This window comes from Sander vitreus, chromosome 19 (genome assembly GCF_031162955.1).
Source record: "Sander vitreus isolate 19-12246 chromosome 19, sanVit1, whole genome shotgun sequence".
NCBI lineage: Eukaryota > Metazoa > Chordata > Actinopteri > Perciformes > Percidae > Sander > Sander vitreus.
The window spans coordinates 3787805-3812242 of record NC_135873.1 but is presented as its reverse complement, the minus strand read 5'-3'; the positions used below and the strand labels follow the sequence as shown (position 1 = coordinate 3812242).

At 39.4% G+C, this 24438-nt stretch overlaps 1 protein-coding gene across 1 annotated transcript; it reads right to left on the bottom strand.

Annotated features, from left to right (window-relative positions):
• Nucleotides 1–124: 124 nt before the first annotated feature.
• LOC144534073 (adenylate cyclase type 4) lies at nucleotides 125–23567 on the bottom strand. Its single transcript, XM_078275746.1, has 25 exons — nucleotides 22298–23567; nucleotides 19063–19260; nucleotides 18789–18950; nucleotides 17390–17539; nucleotides 16667–16821; nucleotides 15222–15333; nucleotides 14989–15116; nucleotides 14064–14222; nucleotides 13754–13913; nucleotides 13156–13335; nucleotides 12994–13025; nucleotides 12701–12754; nucleotides 12114–12177; nucleotides 11806–11903; nucleotides 11008–11092; nucleotides 7281–7418; nucleotides 7076–7153; nucleotides 5907–6082; nucleotides 3520–3604; nucleotides 3236–3394; nucleotides 2563–2709; nucleotides 2365–2472; nucleotides 2106–2220; nucleotides 1627–1751; nucleotides 125–1412 (listed from the first exon to the last, which is right to left on the bottom strand). Exons 1-25 carry the CDS (start codon nucleotides 23231–23233, stop codon nucleotides 1278–1280), a joined length of 3939 nt encoding a protein of 1312 aa, XP_078131872.1. The 5' UTR covers nucleotides 23234–23567; the 3' UTR covers nucleotides 125–1277.
• Nucleotides 23568–24438: the final 871 nt, after the last annotated feature.

Sequence of the window (24438 nt, the reverse complement as noted above, 5' to 3'; positions counted from 1 at the left end):
ATTCCACTTTGTTGATAGGCAAGGTACACATTTTGTATGCATGTAAGAATCTGGTACACACACACACACACACACACACACACACACACACACAAAAAGCACATCAGTGGTTGTATTTCTTTTTTTAAATTACTTTATAAATAGAATTAACATTTTTTTTTCCATATACTGAAAATACTCACACTTCATATCATCCCTCACAGAAATACTTTAAAGAAAAGAAGTATTCTGTGCACAATAAACATTCAGATCATCAGTAATGCAGAACTCCCTTTCAAAAATACAACATATTAGAAAGTGCAATATCGAATTTAAATAATAATAATAAAGAAACCATGATTTAAATCAACATGTCTGCGATAAATCTCTCCGGCTCCAGACCAGCGGTGAGCATTTAAACCATTGACCGATGGTCACTTACCTTTTGTGGTTTGTGACACCTTACATACAATAAAACAGTGTGTACTTTATGCATGTTTAGGTGGGTTTACAGTACATATATGCATGGGGTGTAAAACCTGTAAACTATGAGTGAGTTTGAACAAACTTCATCGGGCTTAATAAGTAGAAATATTCAGGGTTTCACAATAAAAGCATAGAATTATGCTTAGCTTAAACCCCAATGTAGTAAAAAAAATTCAACCTAAAATAAAGTGTTTCTTTGCTTATTTGAATCATAAACTACCTCTATAATATCCGCCATAAAACAACAGTAATCTTTGGTACATCTAAGACGGATACTTCTTTTTGTCCAATACATTAATCGTACATGAACAGTGTATGTGATTCAGTTAAGTGTACCAAAATAAAAAAGTATAATTTGAGACTATATGTTCTCAGAAACCTCATAATACAGTGAAAAGTGTTAAGGGCGACTTGACCCACCTACTCTAGTTTCACAGGATAACCCAGATACAGTACAGACACAGATACAGTAAGCAACATGGTTTGCCAATAAATGGTCCATGAGTAGACAGCTCTCTGCTTTCAGCTGAATTGTAGTCTTCATTTAACCGGTCAGGATTTTATTTAGTGTCTTATCCAAAAGACAAAGGCAGCTCTTCCATGGAGGTAAATTATTAACAGGTGATACATCTTGGTTTCAGCTTTAAGTCAGTGCAGATGTTTGTGATGAATACAGGTAGTGACAGGTTAGTTCATAAGGCCGACCCCATTTGCTACACCAGGTTCATTTAAACAAACACTAACAAGCATTTGCAGCTAATATTTGGACCCAGGTCTGAGTGATAGATCTGTGCAGCATCTGATTGTGGAGGTCAGAACTGAAGAGACGATCGGTCCGTGTTAATAAAGTAGGTGGTGAGTTCCCCTTTGCCCTTGACATTGACTACTCCTCTGAGAGTGACGGTGTATCCCACGCTCTCGACCATCTGGGCTGTCTCCTCCGTCACCTGGGTGCAGAAAGAATAGTACTAGTACACAGAGAATGCGTGAGGTTTCACTGTCTCCATTAATCCATCCATTTTTTTTGACTCAATAAGCCTAGAGCTAATGAATACACCTGACATGCGGTGTTTCATGTTTAATACTTTGCATCCACTGATCCATCCACAGTGGCTGACAGTGAACTTATACATTGGAGCCACCTCCACCCTTCCTACTGACCTGTATCTTGTCCAACACTCCTGTGCTGTCCATCCTGCTGGCCACGTTAACAGAGTTCCCCCAGATATCATACTGAGGTTTATTAGCTCCAATCACACCTGCAATCACTGGACCGTGGTTTATTCCTGCAAATAAACAACATGGATGGATGATTAAATGTAAACACAGAACATGCTCTTTCCTAAAGTTCCCTCCATAGAGGTTTAAAAACTTAAGCGTCTTGCATGCACCAGAAAATATTAGATGGAAAATATTTGTGTGATTTCTTTGCCACTTTCTTTCTTCCATCTCACATTTTAATATATATTTGTTAGTACAGTTCAAACACTAAAGTGGTGCACAGGAATCTGCAGTGTGTACAAATTATATTAAGAAAATAAGGAGAACGAATACCCAGCTGGAAGTTTTGATTCAGTATCGAATGAATCCAATGTATGAAATGTTATGAGTTTGTCAGAATTAATCTAGAATACACTCACCGATCCTGAGTTTGAAGCTGTTAAAAGAGTGTGTGTTGATAAGCTCCAGTTTGCCCATCAGAGCGATAGCAAACTCTACCATGGCGCGCACATGGCTGTAGGACATCTCCACTTTCTGTAGGGGGAGCCAGAGATCATGTTCATGTAGGGCAGGGTATCTTAACAAGAGAATTTGATTTACATTGCAATGATTGTTTTGCAAAAGTAGGTTAAAAGTTATCACAGACATTTGTTGATGGAGTAAACAAATCAGGCAAACCTTTTGTTCGTCCTGTTGAGGAGCGTGTCTCAACCCCGCAGCAGCCATGTACGTACTGCCGATAGTCTTAATCTTCTCCACTGAACAGAATTTGGGCTTTGAGAGAATCTGCATGAGAGAAATGGAAAAGAGAGTATAGTTGGAGACACAGACTAAATGTAACACTGGCAGGATATAATCATATCTTCTTCCTCGTACCTCATCAAAGTCTGATATGATCTCGTTGAGGAAGCGCAAACACTCCAGACCGTCCCTGTTGGCGCTGCTCTCGCTGTAAAACTCTTTGAACTGAGGCACCGACGCGAACATCACACACACACAGTCATATGACTGACTGTACAGGTCCTGAAACACAGTTTTAAAAAGTAAAAAGACTTAATTCCAAGATAGCATGCATTCTGCAAAATTTGCAGCCAGAAGTCAATAGAGTCAAACCTATATAGCTACTTTATGTAAATAAATGTTCTAAAAAAGATTTTTCTTCTTTGAACTGAAACCATCACCTCAATGACAGCATCTATTTCTAAGTGTCAATTATTGTCTCAATGATGGATTTCTAATTTTGGAATGAACCCTTTCAAATAGGTTAAAGGGTTAAGATATTAAAAACATAATCTCATATAAAGACAGGCATTTCAATGTCACAAAATCACTCAAAATGTCATAATTTCCTTAAAAGACATGCTTTAAAATCTTTTCACAGCTAACTTTCTTGTGATGTAAAATGTACTATGCCTTATAATTTCAAACTGTCACATTCTGTGTACCGTAGAAAACGATGAATGAAAGTTGGCATGGCTAACAGTGTGGCAGGATAACCAAGGAACAAAAGTGACTGTACATGTATTTGTATTTGTTTTGTTTTCTTTACCTGGTTACGGACAGTTTTGCCTATAAAGAAGGAGGCGACATGGAGCGGCAGGACGTTCTGAAGGAGGAGCTTGTTGATGTTCTCCATGGTCTCCATCTCCTCGCTCTCCGTCTTGAAACAGCGGTCCAACAGGAAGTCTACGCGGCAACCCAGTTCGTCCTGACAGAGAAGGACACGGAATACAAATAAGGATGAACAAATTTGCATATGAAATCATTTTGTTTCAGAATCCTTCTTTAAATGACAGAACATACATACTGTATACTCATTTGTGAAACACATACCTGTCTGGCTAGAATGAGGCATACAATGTAAAAGATGACCAGCCAAACCCCAGACATGATCTGAGGGTCCTTCAGCACTCCCGGTCTGTAGAAAAACACATTCACATATTTAGAGCCATACTCACTCTTTTTTTCCCCTTCCATTACATAATCGCTCAGACAAGAGTGTCTTGTGTCTCTCAGTCAATGGGGCCTGGACCCCCACGCAGGCCTCTTGCCATAGAAAGCTCTTGAATAAATGATGGTGAATGGAAACTCCAGACAAGGATTCACAATCTGGAGTGGCAGACAAAAGGCAGGAAATTTAACACCTTGGCTGAGCAAGACGGACAGTGTGATGACTACAGATAGCAGTGAATGAATGTAGACGAGTGGAAAGTGGACTTAGGCAAGATTAATGTGTGACTGTGTGGACAGCTAGCAGGCTTGAGCCCATACACAGTATATATATATATATATATATATATATATATATATATATATATATATATATATATATATATATATATATATATACACACACATGCCTACACACTTTCATGCATCTTATTTGTCACAGCTTGTCTATTAACACAATGTAACATATTACACTGTATTTAACTTTTTCCCAAAATGACTGTACAGTATGTTATGACTGTAGCAGTGTGACCATGAGGTTAAAAAGATTATTCACATGCTTATACTAACACATACTAACATACTAACACATGCTTTAAACAACTTAATAGTGCTTGAAGTTGTTAAATGGTTATTTTCATTTATTTTACGTAACCTTTCTACTATATAAATATATCTTTACATTCTTACTTTTATGGCACTAAGTCGAACTAAGAGGCAGTTTGAGTTATTATATATTAAGTGCTGTCAGTGAATTTCACACAACATGCACATGTTTTAAGTCTATCCGCAATACGATATACAGAAGGTAAGCATCTAAAGTAGATGGAAACCTGTAGGGCTGCAACTATTAATTACAGTATCGTCATGATATTAGTGATTGAAAATAAGTGTTTAGTCTACAAGATTTTGAAAAAAAGTGAAAAACTCATAATCTCCAGGAGCCCAAGTTTAAGCCTTAAGTTTGCTTTGCATAATCGAAAGACTGCAAAACCCAAAGATATTCGATTTATAATTATCCAAATCCTGAAATTTGAAAAGCTGGAACCAGTGATTTTTGGCAGATTTTCCAAATTTATAATTTAAATGGTAATGCATGAAAAAAACTGTTGCATACTTTTTGGTTGATCGTCTCATCGATTAACTGAGTGATCTTTTCACCACCAGAAGGCTGCTCATTGCTGTTAGGGAGGCAATCTTAAGTCTTTTGTCAATATTACATGTGTCAATATTCACAATCAGGACTTCATTTGGCAAAAAAAGGAAAAGAAAACAGAGCTGCCCTGCAGCTGCTTCATTGTAATTTTCAAAATAATGTTAAAGCGTAACTCTCGCCAAAATGCAACCTAGGGTCTTTTTGTGAATGTACCCGAGTCAAACTTTCGTTTAAAAGCATATTTAGGACGGAAGCGCCACTTTTAAGATTTACCGTGTTCTCATTTTCGGTCAAATGGCCTTTTGAATGGTAGAGCTAGGGGCACTTCTATGATCGCATCAAAATCGCTATTTTTAAAACACTAAGAAGGCTCGACACAACATGAAACTTTGCTCGAAGTATCACCAGGGTCTGTACACATGAACTTGAGCATTGAGAACATTGTTTGTGTACACAGAGTTTACTAAAAAGAAAGCTTTTGAACAACTCACTTTAGCAGTTGTTGTTTACGCTCTCCGCCATCTTTGCCAGTCAAAAAGAGTCGATCTCCGAATGCGAATGAACGGACTCCATAGGAGGAAATGTCATTCTTATATGAGGCTCCTTTTTCAACAGTGAGGTCAATATTGTTTTTCACTAACGACAAAACAAGAAATTATCCGTGCATTTATATGGAACTAAGCTTTAGGAGCTTTCCATATTTACTCTCCTCCTTGTTACGTTGCATACGGAGATCGACTCTTATTGACTGGCGAGATGGCAGCGAGAACAATGTTCTCAATGCTCAAGTTCATGTGTAGAGCCCCTGGTGATACTTTGAGGAAAGTTTCATGTTGTGTCGAGCCTTCTTAGGGTTTTAAAACTAGCGATTTTGATGCGATCATAGTAGTGCCCCTAGCACTCTCATTCAAAAGGCCATTTGATCGAAAACGAGAATACAGTAAATCTTAAAAGTGGCGTTTCCGTCCTAATTATGCTTTTAAACGAAAGTTTGACTCGGGTACATTCGCAAAAAGACCCTAGGTTGTATTTTGGCGAGAGTTGCGCCAAAGGCACATAAAGCTATGTAGAACCCCAGGTGTTTCCATGTGATTGCATTTGCAGTGTCACTCACTTGGTGTCGTTGTAAAGCAGGTTAATGAGGCAGTAGGACCTCGGCGCGTAAACATGGAGGAAGAGGGCCAGGTAAACCACCACCGCCAGGGTGAGCAGTAGGACCTTCACAGACAAGCTTGTCCTGATGAACACGATCGCTCCCAGCATGGCCAACAGGCAGCAGTAGAGGTAGTACTAGATGTTTGAAGAAAGGAGGAGAAAAAAATGTGTGTTGCAACAAGGTATGTACAGTAGGTGTGATGTTCAAAGCTTGTACTGAAGTGCTGAAGCACATTCAAACTAATAAAGAATCAGACTTGAGGGTGCAGTTCTTCTTTATAAGTGAAAAAGAATGAAGGCCGTCATCTCTACCACAATTATTACATTACACCCTACTAAGGTTCACCAAACATGTACCTACACCATGCCGGTCATCCAAACAGCCATACACCATCCATACACACATTTACCCTATACATGACTTGCACATTTGTACATTCAATCTTCAATTACACCAACATTTAACATAACTGTTAACATTGTCTGTGACTGTCTGTACGTACGTTTGTCTATGTAAGTGTATTTTTTACTCTATGTGTCACCTTTTTGTTAGTATCTTCACAAATAAAACAAATTATTAAAAAAAAGAAGGCAAAATATTGTTTTGCTATTCAACAGCAAAAAGAAAACTGACTGTTCATCAAGGGCTGAGAGATGGCTGACGTAGTCTACTAAAGGCCACCTACAGACATATGAGGGGGACGCTACATGCATTACCTGTAAACTAAGTTACCTAACTAATTCTGTACTTTCTGATAAAGAAATGCAGCTTGTAAGAGAGTATAATGAACAAATGAATAATACCCATTTTTGCTCCTTTGTTTTGTCTTTTGATGCTCAGGGTTTTGTGTGTGTATGTATCTATGTATCTTTTGTTTTGCTTCTTCTGTCTTGTGCATGTGAAAAATGAAATTAACTGAACAAGTGCTAAAAATTACAACATGTCACGGATGACACTGAATGGTTCAAGTGTTTGAAGTACTGTGTCACATGGAGTTCACTGAAAGGCAAGTGATAAATCAGGCCTGATTACAGCATGACAATATTTTCCTTTAGGAATTTTAAGCCATATAATAAGAGGACATATTGATTAATAACATGGTGAAATGTTAATCTGGAGCTATTTACAGGCACAGTGTAGAGTTTGAGACCCTCCAGCTCTGTCCTGTTGGTAATCGATGTGCAGTTGTTTCCCGGGAGGAAGACCTGAGAGACAAAAACAGGAGGACGACAACCGCGAAAAAGTGATTGATAGATGTATCTATTAATGACAGGAAATAGAGCAAGAAGGAAAATTATGACAGAATAACTGGCAGGCAGAGGAGGAACTCACAAAGTTGAGGATGGCCATAAGCAGGGTGATGAGAACACAGAGAGTGACCACAAACAGACGCAGCGCCACCTTGGTGGCGACGCCACGGGACAGCCCCGAGATCCACTGAACACTCAACGGCATCTTGGATTGCCACTTCTGAAAACAAACATACATTCAAACATTTAAGACAGACATGTTGATATAAAATGAAACTAACTAACTAATGATAACCAGTGAATGTCAGGAAGATAAGAAACTTTCTAAAGGTAATAATCAGCAATAGTGTACACACAGTTTGTAGTCAATGTGCCAATACATACAAAACCACCAGCAACAAATTAATGACCTTAAATCTGTTATTCGCATCTTGAATTTATGTTTACATAAGCGGAAGAATGTCATTTTTTCACCTCATCTACAGTAGCATTTTATTTAGATGCACCTGCTTTCATTTGCTGCTGCTGAACAAGCTACTGACACTTAACCAGGGGGATTCATATCACAATTAAAAAAAACACACAGAGTATAACATAAAATACAAAAATACAAAACCTTCCACAATGTTCAGTGTCTGACATACAGACATGTTCGCCAATGGTTCCACAGTCTGGAAGTAAATCTGACAGAACTGCGTACAGGGTTAGCTAAAACAGTAATCAAGTTATTTTCTGACTCAGATACCCTACAGATAAATCTATACATCAGGTTACGTAAAACAGCAGAGCAGGTAGGTACCCCGACACTGACAAATATATGGCTTGCACTGGAGCTTCTTGGAGCTCTCAGCAGCAGCCTCATGCTGTCATTATAAGCCACTATGAGTTTTCTAATGCTGCCTTGCTTATAACGACACCACAGGTAGGCAGTATACAAAGGTGTACAATACGCTCTGAAGAGTGAGATCTTCACAGATACAGAGCACATGCTAAACTTACGACACAGCATGTTCGCTTGAGCATACAGCTTCCGACGCTGCCTATAGATATCCTTATCATCAGACAGGTCATTTGCAATAATATGGCCCAAATATGTAATCTCACTGCACACCCTAAGTGCAGTACCAGACAGATAGAAGTCAAGGAAGGTTGACTGTCTGTCTTCTCTACTCCTGATAATCATGATCTTACTCTTTTTGGCATTGTATTTCATTTCAAAATCAGCACCATACTGTGTGCATATTCTCAGAGGCTGTTGGAGACCAGCACTATATGGGCTAAAAATGACCACATCATCTGCGTACATAAGGTGATTAATTAGTGAGTCACCAACCCAACAACCTGTACCACATGCATTTAAAATCAAAGACAAATCATTCATATACATATTAAAAAGAAAAGGAGACAGAATTCCGCCCTGGCGGACACCATTGGTCACTTGGAAGGGAACAGATGTTACATTCCCCCATCTCACTCTCATTGTCTGATGTGAGTACCAATAAACCAAGATTCTTATTAAAAAACCAGGGACCCCACTTTTAGACAATTTTAAAAATAATTTATCATGATTAACACGATCGAATGCTTTAGAAGCATCAATGAAGCACATGAACATTGTGGAATTTTGCCTATTATATTTCTCTAAAATTTCCTTTAGTGCAAAAATACATAAATCAGTGCCATGCTTTCTTTTAAAACCAAATTGGTTATCGGTAGACAGGACGTACCTCTCAAGTCTACACAATAGAACTGTCTCCAGCACTTTAGACATAACACTGGTCAGAGCTATTACTATTGTAATTATCTGAGCTGTTCAGCTTCCCCACTTTATCTTTAATAACTGGTACTAGCACAACAGAGAGCAACAAATCAAGTAGTGACAACAACATCATCATTAAACTCTACAGTATCCACTACAAACAGATTACTTTTTACACAGTTTAACAGTTCATAATATTGTTTCTGCCATAACTGTGAAATTTCATCAGGACCACTCACACCATCTATATCAGATGGGAGAGTTGTTTTGCAATTATTCATAGTTTTTATTTCTTTCCAGAAGTCAAACATTATTTTTTTGCAGCTTCCATGCCAGTGAATCTGACCTCATAGTGTTTTCATTTCTTTTAATATAACGAAGTGCATATTTAAATCTTGCATTAGTGCATTTATTATTTTCAAACAAGGGGCCATGCCTACTTTTGCCTAACTCAGCCCATTTTTTTAAAGCATTTCGGGTCTCTGCATGGAGCTGTTCTACATGATCTTCCAACCTGGCTTAGCATTGCACACTTTTGTCCTATGTTTAAACAGAGGCCTGCTCGAGATACCGAGAGACTCCACAATAGCCTCATACAGGGAACATAAATCCTTACAGTGTTGTACATTCTTACAGTTCATATCCCGACACAATAAGGCATCTTTTGGGACCTTAATATTACCCAACAAAGCATCAGAATGACTGAAATATTCATTAAGATCTTCCTTAGACAATTTTGATTTATTTTCCCTACATCAATGCCATTATCCACAGGCAACAAAACCGGTAAATTGCCAGTGTTCAACACCATGAGAAAGGGTATATGGTCCGTAGTAGCCAGATCATAATCAATCTTCATCATATCGATGGAGTCATGGGCATCCACTGTACAAAGGCAGTGGTCCAGCCAGGAAGTAGAGTGCCAGGCCTCGGTGATATAAGTATAACTATCATTTGGCAATAATACCTTACTAGATAAAATCAATCCACGGTCTGTACAAAACTGCATTAAATGATTACCAAATAAAGAGTTGGCATCAGTTACATCAGCATTCATGTCACCAACGACATAGATGCAGGTAGAAAAATTGTCCTGAATAAAAGACATGATAAATGCCAATCTACTGAAGTACTCATCCTCATTTTGTATGCACTCATATGGCGTATAGACATTCAAAATTATTAACTTCTTATCATTACAACACAGCTCAAGCCCAATAGCCCAGTCAACTCCCAATCTTATAACATTAACCAACTGGTCATATTTTTTATTCCACATCGTGGCTACCCCCCCTTCCCCCGGACAACTTTAGCACTTAGGCCACTTGTTGATTCACCTGCCCCATGAAAGTCCCTATGTATAGAATTTAGTCCTTCCAGGTCTTGTTTAGCCAGGAACGTCTCCTGGACACACAAAATGTCACATCTGTCCATCAATTTGTCCACAACAATACGGCGTTTCACTGTGGCCAACACGAAGCCCACGCACATTATAAGACACGACACAGATGTTCATATAGGTTAATTCATATCATAGCAGCTACTATGCAGGCTGGCTCTCATGTGGAGCTGCAGGTGTACCATGGCAATTCAGTTCACCCCCCACCTCACTACCAAATGCCTTGGGGACACGGGCCTCATAATAGCGACGAGCATAAGTTCCGTCGGGCCAGAGTTTTGGATCGTACATATCAGCAACATTGTTACATTCAGCGGTGATGTGAAATGAGCCATACCTGCTGTGGGCCGACTCGATCTTTTGACACGTCACTGTTCCGTTCTCCAATTGCTCAAATAAATATTCACGTAGTGTGTCTGCATCCAGAGTGGGAGAAAACCTAGTGGCAAACACATTCACCAACTTTGTTTTCACCACTCCAATGTTGCTCCCAGTACCAGTTCCAATTATCCCCACATTCCTCTGGTCACGTTTCAAGTGAGCTTGTTTGTTGTTAGATTTCCGCGGCACAGTTGTTTTAAGGGACCCCGGGCTTTTTGCGACCTTCTTTTTTGTACTTCTTACCGACACAATACCAATATGTTCATTTACCTCCAAGTATCCAGTGAAAGCGATGGACAGAAGCAGCACCAGCACAGGGAAGGTTGCACCGTACGACACTGCCATCTCAAAGTTACTGCGAGGGTGAAACAATGTACACTGTTTATTCATTCAAGAGTGAGCAAATAAAGATGCGTGTACAAAATGGTGGAAGAAGTATTCAGATCCTTTACTAAATTGAAAGTAATAATGCCACACTGTAAAAATACTCTGTTACAAGTAAAAGTTCTGCATTGAAAATGTAACTTAAGTAATGGTATGTACGTATCATCAGGAAAATGTACTTTAAGTATTAAAAGTAAAAGTACTCAATGCAGAAAAATCCTCACATTTTAGAAATTGGAAACAATCAAAACAGTTCTGTCAATCAACTAAGTGTTGGTTTAATCATTTCAGCTGGACTTGTAAGCCATTATATTGTTGGGTAGTTTAATTTAAATAAACATCGCATTTTATAACTACATGTGTTTTGTGTGCAAAAATCTTAATTTGTAAAGTAACTAGTAACTAAAGCTGTTAGATGAATGTAGTGGAGTAAAAAGTTTAATATTTCTCTCTGAAATGTAGCGGAGTAGACGTAGAAAGTAGCATGAAAAGAAAAGACTCAAGTAAAGTTCCTCAAATTTGTACTTAAGTACAGTACTTGAGTAAATGTACTTAGTTACATTGCACCACTGCATGTATATGCAATGGTGAGCAAGAGTCTTAATTTTACTTTGACTTAATTCAAAACTTAATGAGTATAATCAAGTGAAAATGAACTGTGAATGTGACCGGAGTGCTACTCACTTCTTAGAGACAAGTATCTGGACGCCGAAAAGAGTGACGAAGATCAATGCTATGCAGCTCATTGAATGGTGTACACCCTTTGTCTCTGAAAGGCGGAACTGGAACACAAACACATTAGACAAACAGCAAAATACACACACACACACACACACACACACACACACACACACACACACACACACACACACACACACACACACACACACACACATATATACTGTACATCTTGCTTGTTTCTCCTCTTTAATGCATACTGTACATACTGCTCTATTTATGTCTTCTTAAATTAGACCAGAGAATGAAGCTACCTCTCTCTCCAGGCTCAGGTCGTTGAACAGCAGAGTCAAACAGTTGAGCTTCTTTGCTCTCCTCCTTAATGAGAAATCAAAATCAAAGGATGCATGATTGGACAAGAAACTGGCAGGTTTTATCCCAAAATAAGAAGTACAGCCTGAAAAACATACAGTAGTAGTAAAATAAGGAAGAAATCAATGGAATTATCTATTTTTACAAAGATCAACACGGCCTAATATTTCAGAATTTATATTCCCAAATTCAATATTTATTTATTTTTGATTTTGGGGGCTTTTCTGCCTTTAATTGATAGGACAGCTAGGTGAGAAAGGGGAGGGAGAGGGGGAAGACATGCAGGAAATCGTCTCAGGTCAGACTCGAACCCTGGACCTCTGCGTCGAGGCATAAGGCTCTCAGTATATGTGCGCCTGCTCAACCGGGCCACCCCAAATTCAATTTCAACTAGCCTTGATTGGATGTTTTTCACAAAAAAAAAGTCAAAAATGTTGGCCAAGACAGAAATGTCTCGTCTTTTTCCTCCTGGCATATCTCTTATGATTATCTACCAACTAAAAACTATTTGCAACGGATGAAAACGTACCCTGCATTATTCAGTGGGTCCAGTGATCCCCTAACACCATTATCCACAACCAAACTGGAACAAAACAAGAACACATTAGAAACAGCTTCAACCAAAACAATATACAATGTAGTCCTGATTTAAAAACACTCATGTAACAACCAAAAAGAAAATGCGCCAAATGTGATGTTTTGCTTTCTGTTGTATTATATTCACTTTGAATGACAGAAAACTGTTTTATTCTTCTTCTACTTAGGTTAATAATGCTGGGGTACTAAATTTCTCAAGTGTTTTCAATACATCTGGGAACTTACCAGTCGGAGTTGTTCTGGCAAGGTGGTCCTTCCTGAAGCAAACACACACACACACACACACACACACACACACACACACAGTGAACCAAATGCATGACCTAAGGACAACAGGAAAACAATATGATTCATGCAATATGTACTGGAAGCAGCACAAATACATACTGCAGACAGCTGTGATTGGTTCATGACGACGTTGGTCGGACGACGTTTCTTCTTCTTGGAGGGTGTGGCATTAGGGTCGCTTAGGTCTGCGAAGGGGTGGATAGTCCGCCAGGACTGCAGGTACTCAGACATCCGGATAGATGCCCGCAGCCTGGTCTCTCCTGATGTAAGAGTGTTTGCCTGAAATTAGGATGGAGATTATTTTACTTTACTTTTCCCCCGTCAAGAACTGTAATTTATTCCTGCATTTTCCTTCCTGAAGCTAGATCACAGCAGATTGAAAGATGCCTGTGTAGTGCATACAATAATGATAGCTCTGTAGCTACTCAGAACACGTTTTCCCTCCTCTTGTTTTTAAGTCAGCTTTCAAAATGAAGGTTAATCTGCTTTCCTTTATACACACATACAGTCTATGTCAGGAAGTTGCATACTTATATTGCCTAACCAGAAACTTGATACCTTAGTTTGTCAATTATGTAGTTTGTCAAGTTAATGTATGTAATGTACAATTAATAAAACTATGTTTTATTTTTCTTTCATAAAGTTTAATTTTGAAAGCACAATTTAAAAGTAATGCGTAAGTAATGAGTACACCTACCGATTTAGGTGTACCGGAAATGCTGTTCGGCTTGCAGGGGTCCATCACCAGGTACGTTTTTCTTCCTTTAAGAAGAGGATCCCGACTCCCCCCATCCCCGTTCTCCACTATATATGCTCCGTTTAAGTGCTGCATTGTCTCCTCTGTGATGTGCACTCGCCTATTAATAATAATAGTTTTAATAACAGTAGAGAAAAGTAGAGAGTCAACACAACTCAAAGTGTATCCTCCATCATCACCACACCTTCTTTATCATCTGCACCAACTCAGAATCTTGATTATCTCTGAGCAGATTTTGAGATTTTCTCACCCAGGAAGACCTCCAGACTCCATGTGGTTGGCTAACGTGACGTCATGGGACCACACGTCGTACTGCCACTTCTGCAAGCCAATCACACCACAGAGCACGTTTCCACTGTGAACACCCACCCGCATGCTGAGCTCGACCCCCGTCGCCTCTCGCAGTTTACTACAGGGAGACAAAAGTATGAGTAAAACCATATAAAAAACAAACAATATTCACTCATGCTAACTTCTGGCACTCCTTGTTGGGCCATGAAGTTATTTGAAAAATAACTTACTTTTGGTGCTTAAGTTACTTTAATAAACTATATATCTCACACTGTTTTAAGTATCACGATGAAGAGGGTACAATTAGTGGGGGGACATTAAATATTCTGTCAAATTTAAAGTGAATCGCGACACAATGACAGGAAATATGGTGCAGGTCTTTGCGACCAAAGACATATAGGGATTAAGGATATATACATAAAATATTTTTCTCTTTCATCTCATTTTTCTCACAAAAATTTAAAGAAATCAAATTTTAATTTCCTAAATTATCCTCATTGAATGCAACAAAAAAGCCAAAAGAAATATTTCCACATTTGATTTACATGGAGCAAACACAAAAAGGCCTCACTGAAAATGTGAAGTTTGATAATATAATGGTCAATTTATGGTGCTGCCTGTATGTACACTCTGCATGTTTTGAGTTGTAATATATAGTGTGGTTTCAGTAGAGGAAAGATTAGTGAACTAAAAGTGCCATGAGAACCACCAGGAAGTTAAATGAAGAACAGTAACATCAGATGCAAATTAAGAGCACTGAATAACTTTCATCGGTGGAAAAACAGAAGCCAGGTGGGAGGCACCTCAACACAATGTTAGAAAGAAAGAGAGCACAACACACATTTATTTTATAATAGAATTTTAAGGGGGGGAAAAAAACGGACCTGATGGCAGTGCACATGTCCAGCCCCATCTGAACACAGTTCCTGGCGTGCGTGGGAATGGGGTCAGGTAGACCAGATACACAGTAGTAGCAGTCACCCAGGATCTTAATGCGAAGACACCCATTCTTCTACAGAGAGGGGGAGTCAGACACAGAGTTAGCTAGTTCAAAACCAAGACAAAACTGTCCTTTGTGAAGTTTGATTTTGGGCACAATGTGTGCTGGTATTCTCACCTTGGCGATGTCATCGAATCTGCCAAAGAGCTTGTTTAGCACAGCGACCAGTTCTTCTGGTGTGCAGCTACTCGCCAGCTTTGTGAAGCCCACAATGTCTGCATACAGGATGCTACACAAACCCACACAGAAAGACAAAAATATTAGGCACGCATTCATAAGATAACAGCTGTTAGTGACTCCGCGCTACACAATAAATACAGTAAATATTCCCATTTCTCTGATTTATTGCAGCGCAATTGCAGTTTAGCGATCAATAGCCTTATATGATGACAAAAGATGCCAACTTTTTATTCTTTGAATATATTTTAAATTGCCATGTGGGACTTTTGAATAGCATTCCTATTAAAATATATCAGAGGTTTTCAAGCTGCGACACGCACCTTGCTGGGGAGCCACAGGAGAGTTTAAGCAAATAAGTGTTCATAAATCCATTTAGAAATCATCACGATCCTTATAACTCCAGAACTTGCCTAAAAATCATCACATTTTAAGTTTTCTTCAGTATCAAAGTAATCCAGTGACAGTTGTCTGTACATCAATGTGTACACTGCAAAGACTAACTGCTAATAGCTAAATCGGCACATACCAAAACGTAAACAAATATAGGATAAGGTTTATTAGAATACAGCATTATCTCACTTTCTCTATGGCAAAATGATACTTCCTGTTTACGTCTGCCAAAGCAGTATTTCCAAAACTTAGAGCATGATTATCCCTTAAATCAAGACAAAGACTAATAATGGGATTAATAAAAGCTATCAATTTTAACTTTTTTCACGTTGCACTGTAAATATTTGTTGTCTTTAGAGATGGGGGATGTTGGGCGGTCGCAGTTTTGTAATTTTTGTTTTGAGGGGGTGCACATATTGTCAGAAAACCTCTGATATGCATGATCAGTGTAATAGGGTTGTGCAATCTGACTTATGTCTGTCTTTAAACAGTCAAGTGCACAGCTTTATGCCACTCTAAAAAAGATATCTCGAGATATTAAGAAAAAGCTTTAGACTAATCTATTTAGTGTTGTTTGGTTTTGTCATATGTGGTAAAATTATAACTGATAACTAATATTAAAGCAGGTCAAAATTAGCTCCATGTTTCATTACCATTTCAGTGCTTACATATTTATGCTTTTGAATGCACACAATAGTCAATCACAGGGGCGTATCAAAAAATTCTGGGCCCTGTAGAAAGGCATTTTCTATGGGCCCCTCCCCGCATCCACAGCTATTCATTCTAGCATCTTTTTGGGCCCTCCTCACATGAGGGCCCTGGGTACTCAGTCCCCTTTTTCCCCCCAGTCCGACGCCCCTGGTCAAACCCACCAAAAAAAGTGTTGATAGAAGAAAGGAAGAAGGATGGAGACAAGTTATGGTTCATCTGAAACATTCTGAAAAGCTAACATACTTAACATCACCTTAACAGCGCAACAGTGTGATCATCACCTGACGTCTTTGTGCTTCCGGACATAGAGGCTGTGAAAGTTGTTGGAGTTGGATTCCTTGTCGTCATCGCACTTGGCCTTGAAGAGCTTCTTTATCACCTCTGTTTTCAGCTCCCTGGCGATGTACCGTGGCAACACAGACAGGAGGAGCTGCTCCTGTTGTCGAGGACACAGAGGGGTCAGGGGGTGAAAATGTGTGTGGAGACGGTGGGTAATGAGTTTTGAGATCTTGTACACTGGGTCATTGGATTTCTGTCTTACAGAGGCGACACTCTGTACAGGCTGTAAAAGAAATAGCCTTCAAAAGTCCCTTTGAAGCGATGCCATGTTTACTTAGTGGACTACGTTTCATCTATTTGTTTACTTGATATGAATAGTGTCTATTTGGGTTTGCTTTTTCTTTTGCTGCTGGGCTTTAGGCAAGTGAATGATTAATCTATTGACCAAACAGCCAGAAAGGCATTCAGTAACCAAACCCAGGCTGTCCAGGTGAAGAGCCCTTTAATGAGAATGATTACACATAACGATTTTAAATATGGAGTAGCTGAAACAAGCTGCACAGAAGAGAACTAGATAGGATTTCTATAAATAAAGCAAATAAAGGCTGAAATTGAATGAACTGAGCTGTTATCTTCTTTTTAGCTGAAGTCAAAGAAATAATTTAACATTTGAATTCAAGTTAAAGTTATACTGTCTTATGAGTTTGAAGCCAGTGTTTTTTTACCTGCTGATATTTCCTTATTTCCTTCCCGGATCGTATGTTGCTGAACTCTTCTCTCTTCTGATTGGATATCCTGAGATCGTGCTCCGTCATCCACAGATGGAAAATCCCGACGCAGTTCACACACACAAACAGCAATGCATTTGCCACGAGCTGAGAAGGAAGTCAGACGAGAGGGAAGGAGATTATTGATACTTTAGGAATTGTCCCTATTGTATTGCCAGCACAATAAGAGCAGAGGAGCTGAACCACTATTGTAATAGGCCAGATGACAGAGAGTTAGCCTAGAAATCTAGACGCAACATAGCGGCAGCAAATGTAATTGCAGCCAGGGGACCAGCAACTCTCCGTTGGCTTGCGAGCTGGAAAAAACCAAACTCTGGCCGGGCCAATCACATTGTGTGGCGTTGTGTGGCATTGTGTGATGGGCGGGCTTATGGCTGCTGCTGCTGGAAAAGAGCGGTCTTTCGAGGTGGTTGACCGCGTCTCTGGAAGATTTGGAGTTACTTTGAGAAAAAGAACAAAGAACGGCACTGAAATCATTCTTAAAAAAGGATGATGTGTTTTGCTGACCCGATACGGCAAAAGTTTAATCTAACAACTGGCTTCGCTACCTTCTTCGTTGCTCTGCCTGGTTGTAGTGCTATCCTATTGCGTGCAGAGGGAATTTGAAAGAAAACCGTTTGTCCCGCCCCTCGGATTGAGCCCTGCCAATGGTGAGTTCCCAGACCCAACATCTTGATGTGGGTCTGGCTTGTCAGGCTAACAGAGAGTTGCAATACATGGACATTATTATTTTTAATTTGTGTACATTTCATGTATTTTATAACTAACTGAAAACCACACTCTGCTATTTACCAGAAGACAAACAATGGGTTATGTAAAACCAGGTTTAGGACTTCTCCATTACGGTGATGCAGATTATTTGCATATTTTTCCAGTATAACAACGGGACGACCTTGGCTTCACATGACATTTGAATTTGGAGGCTATTCTTTGGCACATACAAAAGATGCACATCTCTTTCGATGTGCTGGTCATTTGGAAATGTTTGCCACCCCCTTAAATTTGCACATACAGTACTTTATTATGTTCAGGTATTTGTTTTTTAATCAATACTAACTATGCATTAGTACTGACACATGTAGCCGTGACTGATTATAAATAATGGGAAAGAAACTAAGGCTGAAAAGAAAATGGGAAATCTATCTAATATATATTGTGTTAATTAGTGAGCTTCAGAGAAGCTGGTAGGCATATTTTTGTACATTTAAAGAGCACTAAGCTAGCTGTGCTAGCTGTTTCACCCTGTTTTCAATCTTTATGTAAAGCTAAGCTACCTCAATGTAGCTTTACATTTTACTTAGCTTACAGATATAATAGCAACACAACAAATCTTTACCTGCACAGCCATGTCTGGTGTCTCTGGGCTTGTGACAGGGACGTAGACGCTGATGATGATGATGTGCGAAAGGCTGGTCCCAATCCCAACCATGAGGGCCCAGGCCATAGAGAGAGGCAGTACTGTATACACACTCAGAGAAAGGAAGAGGAAAAACCCTACCTGAAAGGGTAGAGAGAACCAGGTGAAGAAAGACGCAAAGAGTTAGAGGTTACCAACAGTTACATAACAAAATAAAATTCATCATTTCTTTCTCTTGTTGCTTCCTTCTCACTTGTTCCCAAGTAGTGACAGGTCCCCCAGTGAAGATGAAGACTATGGCGATGACATACAGCGTCCCCCAGACGAAGAGGGCCAAGGCTCCTCCGCAGCGCCTCAAGGTGGCCAGCCAGGGCAGGCAGACGAGCAGGATGGCACTCAGACAGAGAACCACAGACAGCACCGACAGAGCAGCTACATGGAAAATTATGTTCTGTGCAGATATGAGCGAAAGGTGAAAGTAAAAAAAAAAAAGCCAGGTTCTCTTCCGTGATTTACTGTTAAATAGGGCAGCATGTGAAACCTGCAGAATTTAAAAGCAGTAATGTCTTCAAACTGTGTGGCAAGCAGTGTTTAAAAGAAATGTCATTTGCAGACACAAACAGAGGCAAAGGAGCACTTACCTACCTTGCATTGTTCTATTTTGACCTAGCTGTTCACTATATCCAAAAAGGTCTGCCCTACACAAAGGACTAAAATTAAAATGCCTTTATTCATTTATCTTTTTAATCTGCTCCTGCCATGTGAAGTAAAGGTATTTTAATTTTTCCAATGAGACGTGATATTTTTTTATTTTTTTCCAGGGAATTAACTCATTGTTGGTGATGACATAGGCCTATGACAACGGCCTAGTAACAAATTCATTTGTAGTGTGTTCAACAGGTTAGTTTGTGTCAACCAAACTTTCCACTGATCCATGACATCTTTAAATTTGTGGAAAAGCTAAATAAGAAAACACATTTAAACACCATCAATATTTGCAGCAAATGCTGGTTCTATTTGACAAATAAGGGATAAAGCTATGTGTGATTGGTTGGCAAACCAGCAGCATCCTGGTCTTCTGGACTTTTATGATGTTAGAAAACAAACAAGCCTCTGCTGCTGGAAAATCATGATGGACCAAGAAACAAATGTGGAACGTGTGCACTAGCTGTGCAATTTATTTTATTTTTTTTTATAATTTCAGTTTATCATAAACAAACAAAAAGCAACACTACAATTTTGCGCCCATATAATATTTTGTATACCACAGATCCCAATATATCTGAAGGGTCTTGCTAAGATGATGCGTCGTTGCATCCTGTCGGAGTTATGTACAGCACTGTTAACGATTCAAAGTTAGTATTAAAGGGCAATATTATATAGCATTTTCAGGATTATACCTGGGGCATTTTGTTTGTACTAGAACATATTTACATGCTTTAATGTAAAAAAAAACAACCCTGTATGAGACGCTCTGTAGGAGCGCCTGTTTCTTTAAGACCTCTTCCGAAAAAGCTCTGATTGGCCAGCATGCTTCCTGGAAACTCCAGCGCCTCCACTCCGTGTTTCACTAGTTGAAGCTGGAGCTACAGCAACGGAGTATAGTGGCCTGAATTTTCTGTTATTATGCAATTATAATATTAGCAAAATCCCAATCAAACAGTCCAATTTTCATAAACACATGCTTTTGGCTTGGTCTCTCTTATTTAAACATAACTTCTCACCTCATCAATATTACATTTGGCATAATAAGGACATTCTCTTCAAAAACTAATCTTTATTTTTTGAAAACTGGTACAGGAATAATATTTTACTTGTTGGCCAACTCTTTGACACGAATGGCTGACTGTGGCAGACTGCCATGAAGGTGACGGGGAGGACTGATAAGCTCTCCCTTCAGTCCATCTATGAGCAGTCTGTACTTAGGCAGGCGTGGAGAGTATTGGTGGACCCGTCCCACATCCTTCAAACGGAATACGAGCTCTTGCCTAAAACTAAATTGAACCGTTTTAAATATTCCTTTGTACCAGTCTCCATCAAAATTTTAAATAGATTTGTACGATTTGTAATGATAGGCCTGAGAAGTGTGCAATAACTCGGTGTTCTGTATTTTATTTTATTTTATTTATTTATTTATTTTTTGTCTGTAATGGCAGCTACTACTATGCACTACGCACTCCTGAGTATATTCTATTCTATTCTATTTTATACAGTTATTCAGATTTTTTGCGGAACTTTCAAATTCCTGTTTCGGTTAAGGAGTATGCAATTGTCTTCGATGCAATTCCTTCTGGAATCAGAATGCTGCTGGGGGGCATTCATTTCCCATGGCCACTGACTCACAATATGGATTTATCTGATACTGCTGTGGGGAGTTTATGCATAATATGTCCCCTTTAACATTTAAAGTAGTCTTTAAAATAGTCTTTTTTAAATTGCAGGTTGATATAGATGACTAGCTGGTTTTCACGAGTGCCACTGATTTGCTGGAATGAGAAGTCACGTAGGCTTTTCAATTGAAGCACAGGAATGTTGTGGTGTTTTTGAAGTTGGCTGTTAAACCTTGTTCAGCAGAGTGCTCGTGTTGACAATCACTACACTGATGCAATTATATTCTAATGTCCTCTTTTACTTAGCCTTCCCTGTCTTCTGAGTCTTTCAAAACACAACTGTCTCTTCCAGTGATGAACTGTAACCTATAAGTGTGCAAAATATCACAACTTCCTTCCTCATACCCAATAAGTTTTCTGGGATTAGTAAAGTTATCCTAATTTAAATAGGGCCAGGGTGCAACTAATTATTGCTTTCATGAGATTGATTAATCTCTCATAGAGCTGAAATGATTTGTAATTAATCGATTGGTTGATCATTAGAAAAATAAGCAACATTCTTTGATAAGCGAGTCATTTTTCTATAATTTTTCACGCAAAACAATGGAAATAAATGCAACAAATGTTCTCGTTTCAGGTTTTCCAGTCTGGGGACTTCCTCGTATAATAGTAAACTGAATGTGAATACATTTTGGTTTCGGACTTTTGGTCAAAGAAGACATCTGAAGATGTCACTTTGGACTTTGAGATGTTATAATCAAGAATGAAAATATTTGTTGGTTGCAGCTCTTTCTTTCCAATTATCATTTAATCTATAATGTGTTTCATTTAACACAGAGCCCAAGGTGAGGTCTTCAAATTATATCAAAAACAGTCAAAACCCCCCAAAATTGAATTTGCAATTATACAAAACAGAGACAACATTTGATAAATAAACTATTATTGATTATCAAAACCTTAATGTATTTGTCAAACAGACACGTGGCGGATTGTGAAGTAAATGTAAAGTTTAAAAGTGTGTTTGTACATGCGCAGCATACACCTTCAAACACACACACACACACACACACACACACACACACACACACACACACACACACACACACACACACACACACACACACACACACACACACACACACACTTTCTATATCTCACCATTCGTGTGGTGGCAATGAGGACGATGAGGGCCACACAGAAAGCCAGAGACAGCACCAGTCCAGTCAGCATGGCCGGAGTCTCCTCCACGCACTGCAGAAAAGCCCTGTGGAATGCCTGATAGCAGCAACACACCCCCTCTTTCACACTCTGCCTGGACCGGTTGCTTTGCCTTTCCTGGCGTCCATCCTCGTCTCCGTATTGGTCATCCCACCTGACATCGATGCTCTCCCTTGTTTGGGCAACTTTGAATGGAACTTCGGGGAGTGCGGGCGAACTGCCGCCGAGTGAGTTTTCTGCTTTTGGTTTAACAGTAAAGTCTGTTTTGGAATCACCTCTTTCATCGTCTGGACTATTCTTGGTGTTTTTGTTAGAAGTGTCTAAACTGGGTTCAGAAAAATTGACAGGAGAGTTAGGTTTCGTCTTTTCAAAAGGCTTTCCATCGAGCACACTGCAGCCGTTCGTTTGCGATGAGGTGCTGTCAGTTTGTAGCCTGTCAGAGGATGAATTGACTGGAGCATCATGATCCGTAGCCTGCGGAGTCACACCTATTCCCTTCAACCAAGAATTGGCCTCGAGAGGTTGAGTGGCCTGCGCTGTTTTGGCCACACCAACCTCTACGAAAACCTGGGAATCACCAAGTCCTGACTGGCTCACGGCAGTAGGATTGTTTGCATTTAATTTGGCATCATTTCCTTGCAAAATACTAATGTCACTGCTTTGTGTCGATTGTTTCACTCCGTCTTTTGTTTGACTGAAGTCGTCAAGCTCCAGGATATTGCCTCCAGGGATTTTGCCCGCTCTATCACTGGAGACGACCACAACGTTTGGCACTAAAGACGCCTGTGGTGCTTCTTCTCCAGGCCTCCCCTTTTCCTGAAAACCTTGTAACTCGTCTGGCATTGTGACCTGTGGGCGTGTGATGGATCTCGCCATCTATCGACTTGTCACTTTGCTTTTTCAGGCTGTCTGTCTCTCTGTCTACATGATAAATACACTGTATAGTGTTGACTTCTTGGTCGTTTCCTTGTCAGGTGTTGTTTATGTCTGCGCAGCAGGAAGAGCTTCCACCTTTGTCTGTTTGTCAGATTAAATTAATTAAGACAACAAAAATAAGCTGGCAAGAGTCCAGCTCCTGTTTTAAAATCCTGTCCTACAGCTAAAAAAATATTATCCAAATAGATTATGATGATGCCAATAATAAAGACGGTGTTCTTTTGAGGTTACATAAATCCATTAAGTCCCAAAGATCACTGGTAAGGACTCTTAAACCATAGCACAATCTCCTTTGACGAGTGCAGATGCATACTGGATGGAGTCTCACTGCCAAAATAAAAGATCAACAGAAAAGTTACAACACAATCAGCACAGAAAAATAATAATAAACAAAGCTAAATGTATAAATTCACTGCTAAACATTTAGTTTTAAAGCTTAGAGAATGTGCTTGTGTCTGTGTCGCTAGCATCCAACAATGAGAGCGTGGAAGTCATATCCTTACATTGTTTTAATGTCATTTAAGTGACACACTTCTTCTAGGGATTTGCCCATGCATTATGCAAAAAAACTTGTTAGTCTAGCTGCTGGCTCTTTCCCCTGCAATACACTGTTCAGGTGTTCACTGAAATGAAATGTCAGCGACGCACCCAGTGAACATAAAAAAAAAAAAAATTCCCTACCTATATGTACACTTAGTGGTTTTACTCTGATGTGCCTCTCTGTTGTCTTTCCTCTTGTGCTTCTTCTTCCCTGTGATCTGACTGTACTAGTTTCCTCATACCCAGTCTGCTCAAATGTCACCATCAATTCCAGGATTAAAAAAATATCTCTTTAATCTGCCTTTTCTGCTACAAGTACATATCTGATTGAATAGCAAAGTCATGGAAGGATCAAACAGTAATTCATCTGATTCATCCGTTCATCTTGAATAACCTGCCCAGTGTAGCACATCCACCTCATGCTGTGCCCTTTTACACTACAACAACTGGGTTTCTTTTGTACATTTTTATAAGAGGAGGAACTGTGTGACTGTGTGACTGTGACACTATGACAGTAGCCTACATTTATTGTTGTCCCACTGGTGTCTGTTTTCCCTGTCTGCGGGTTTCACTACTCTGTTCTGCTTGTGTGTAAAGCACTTTGC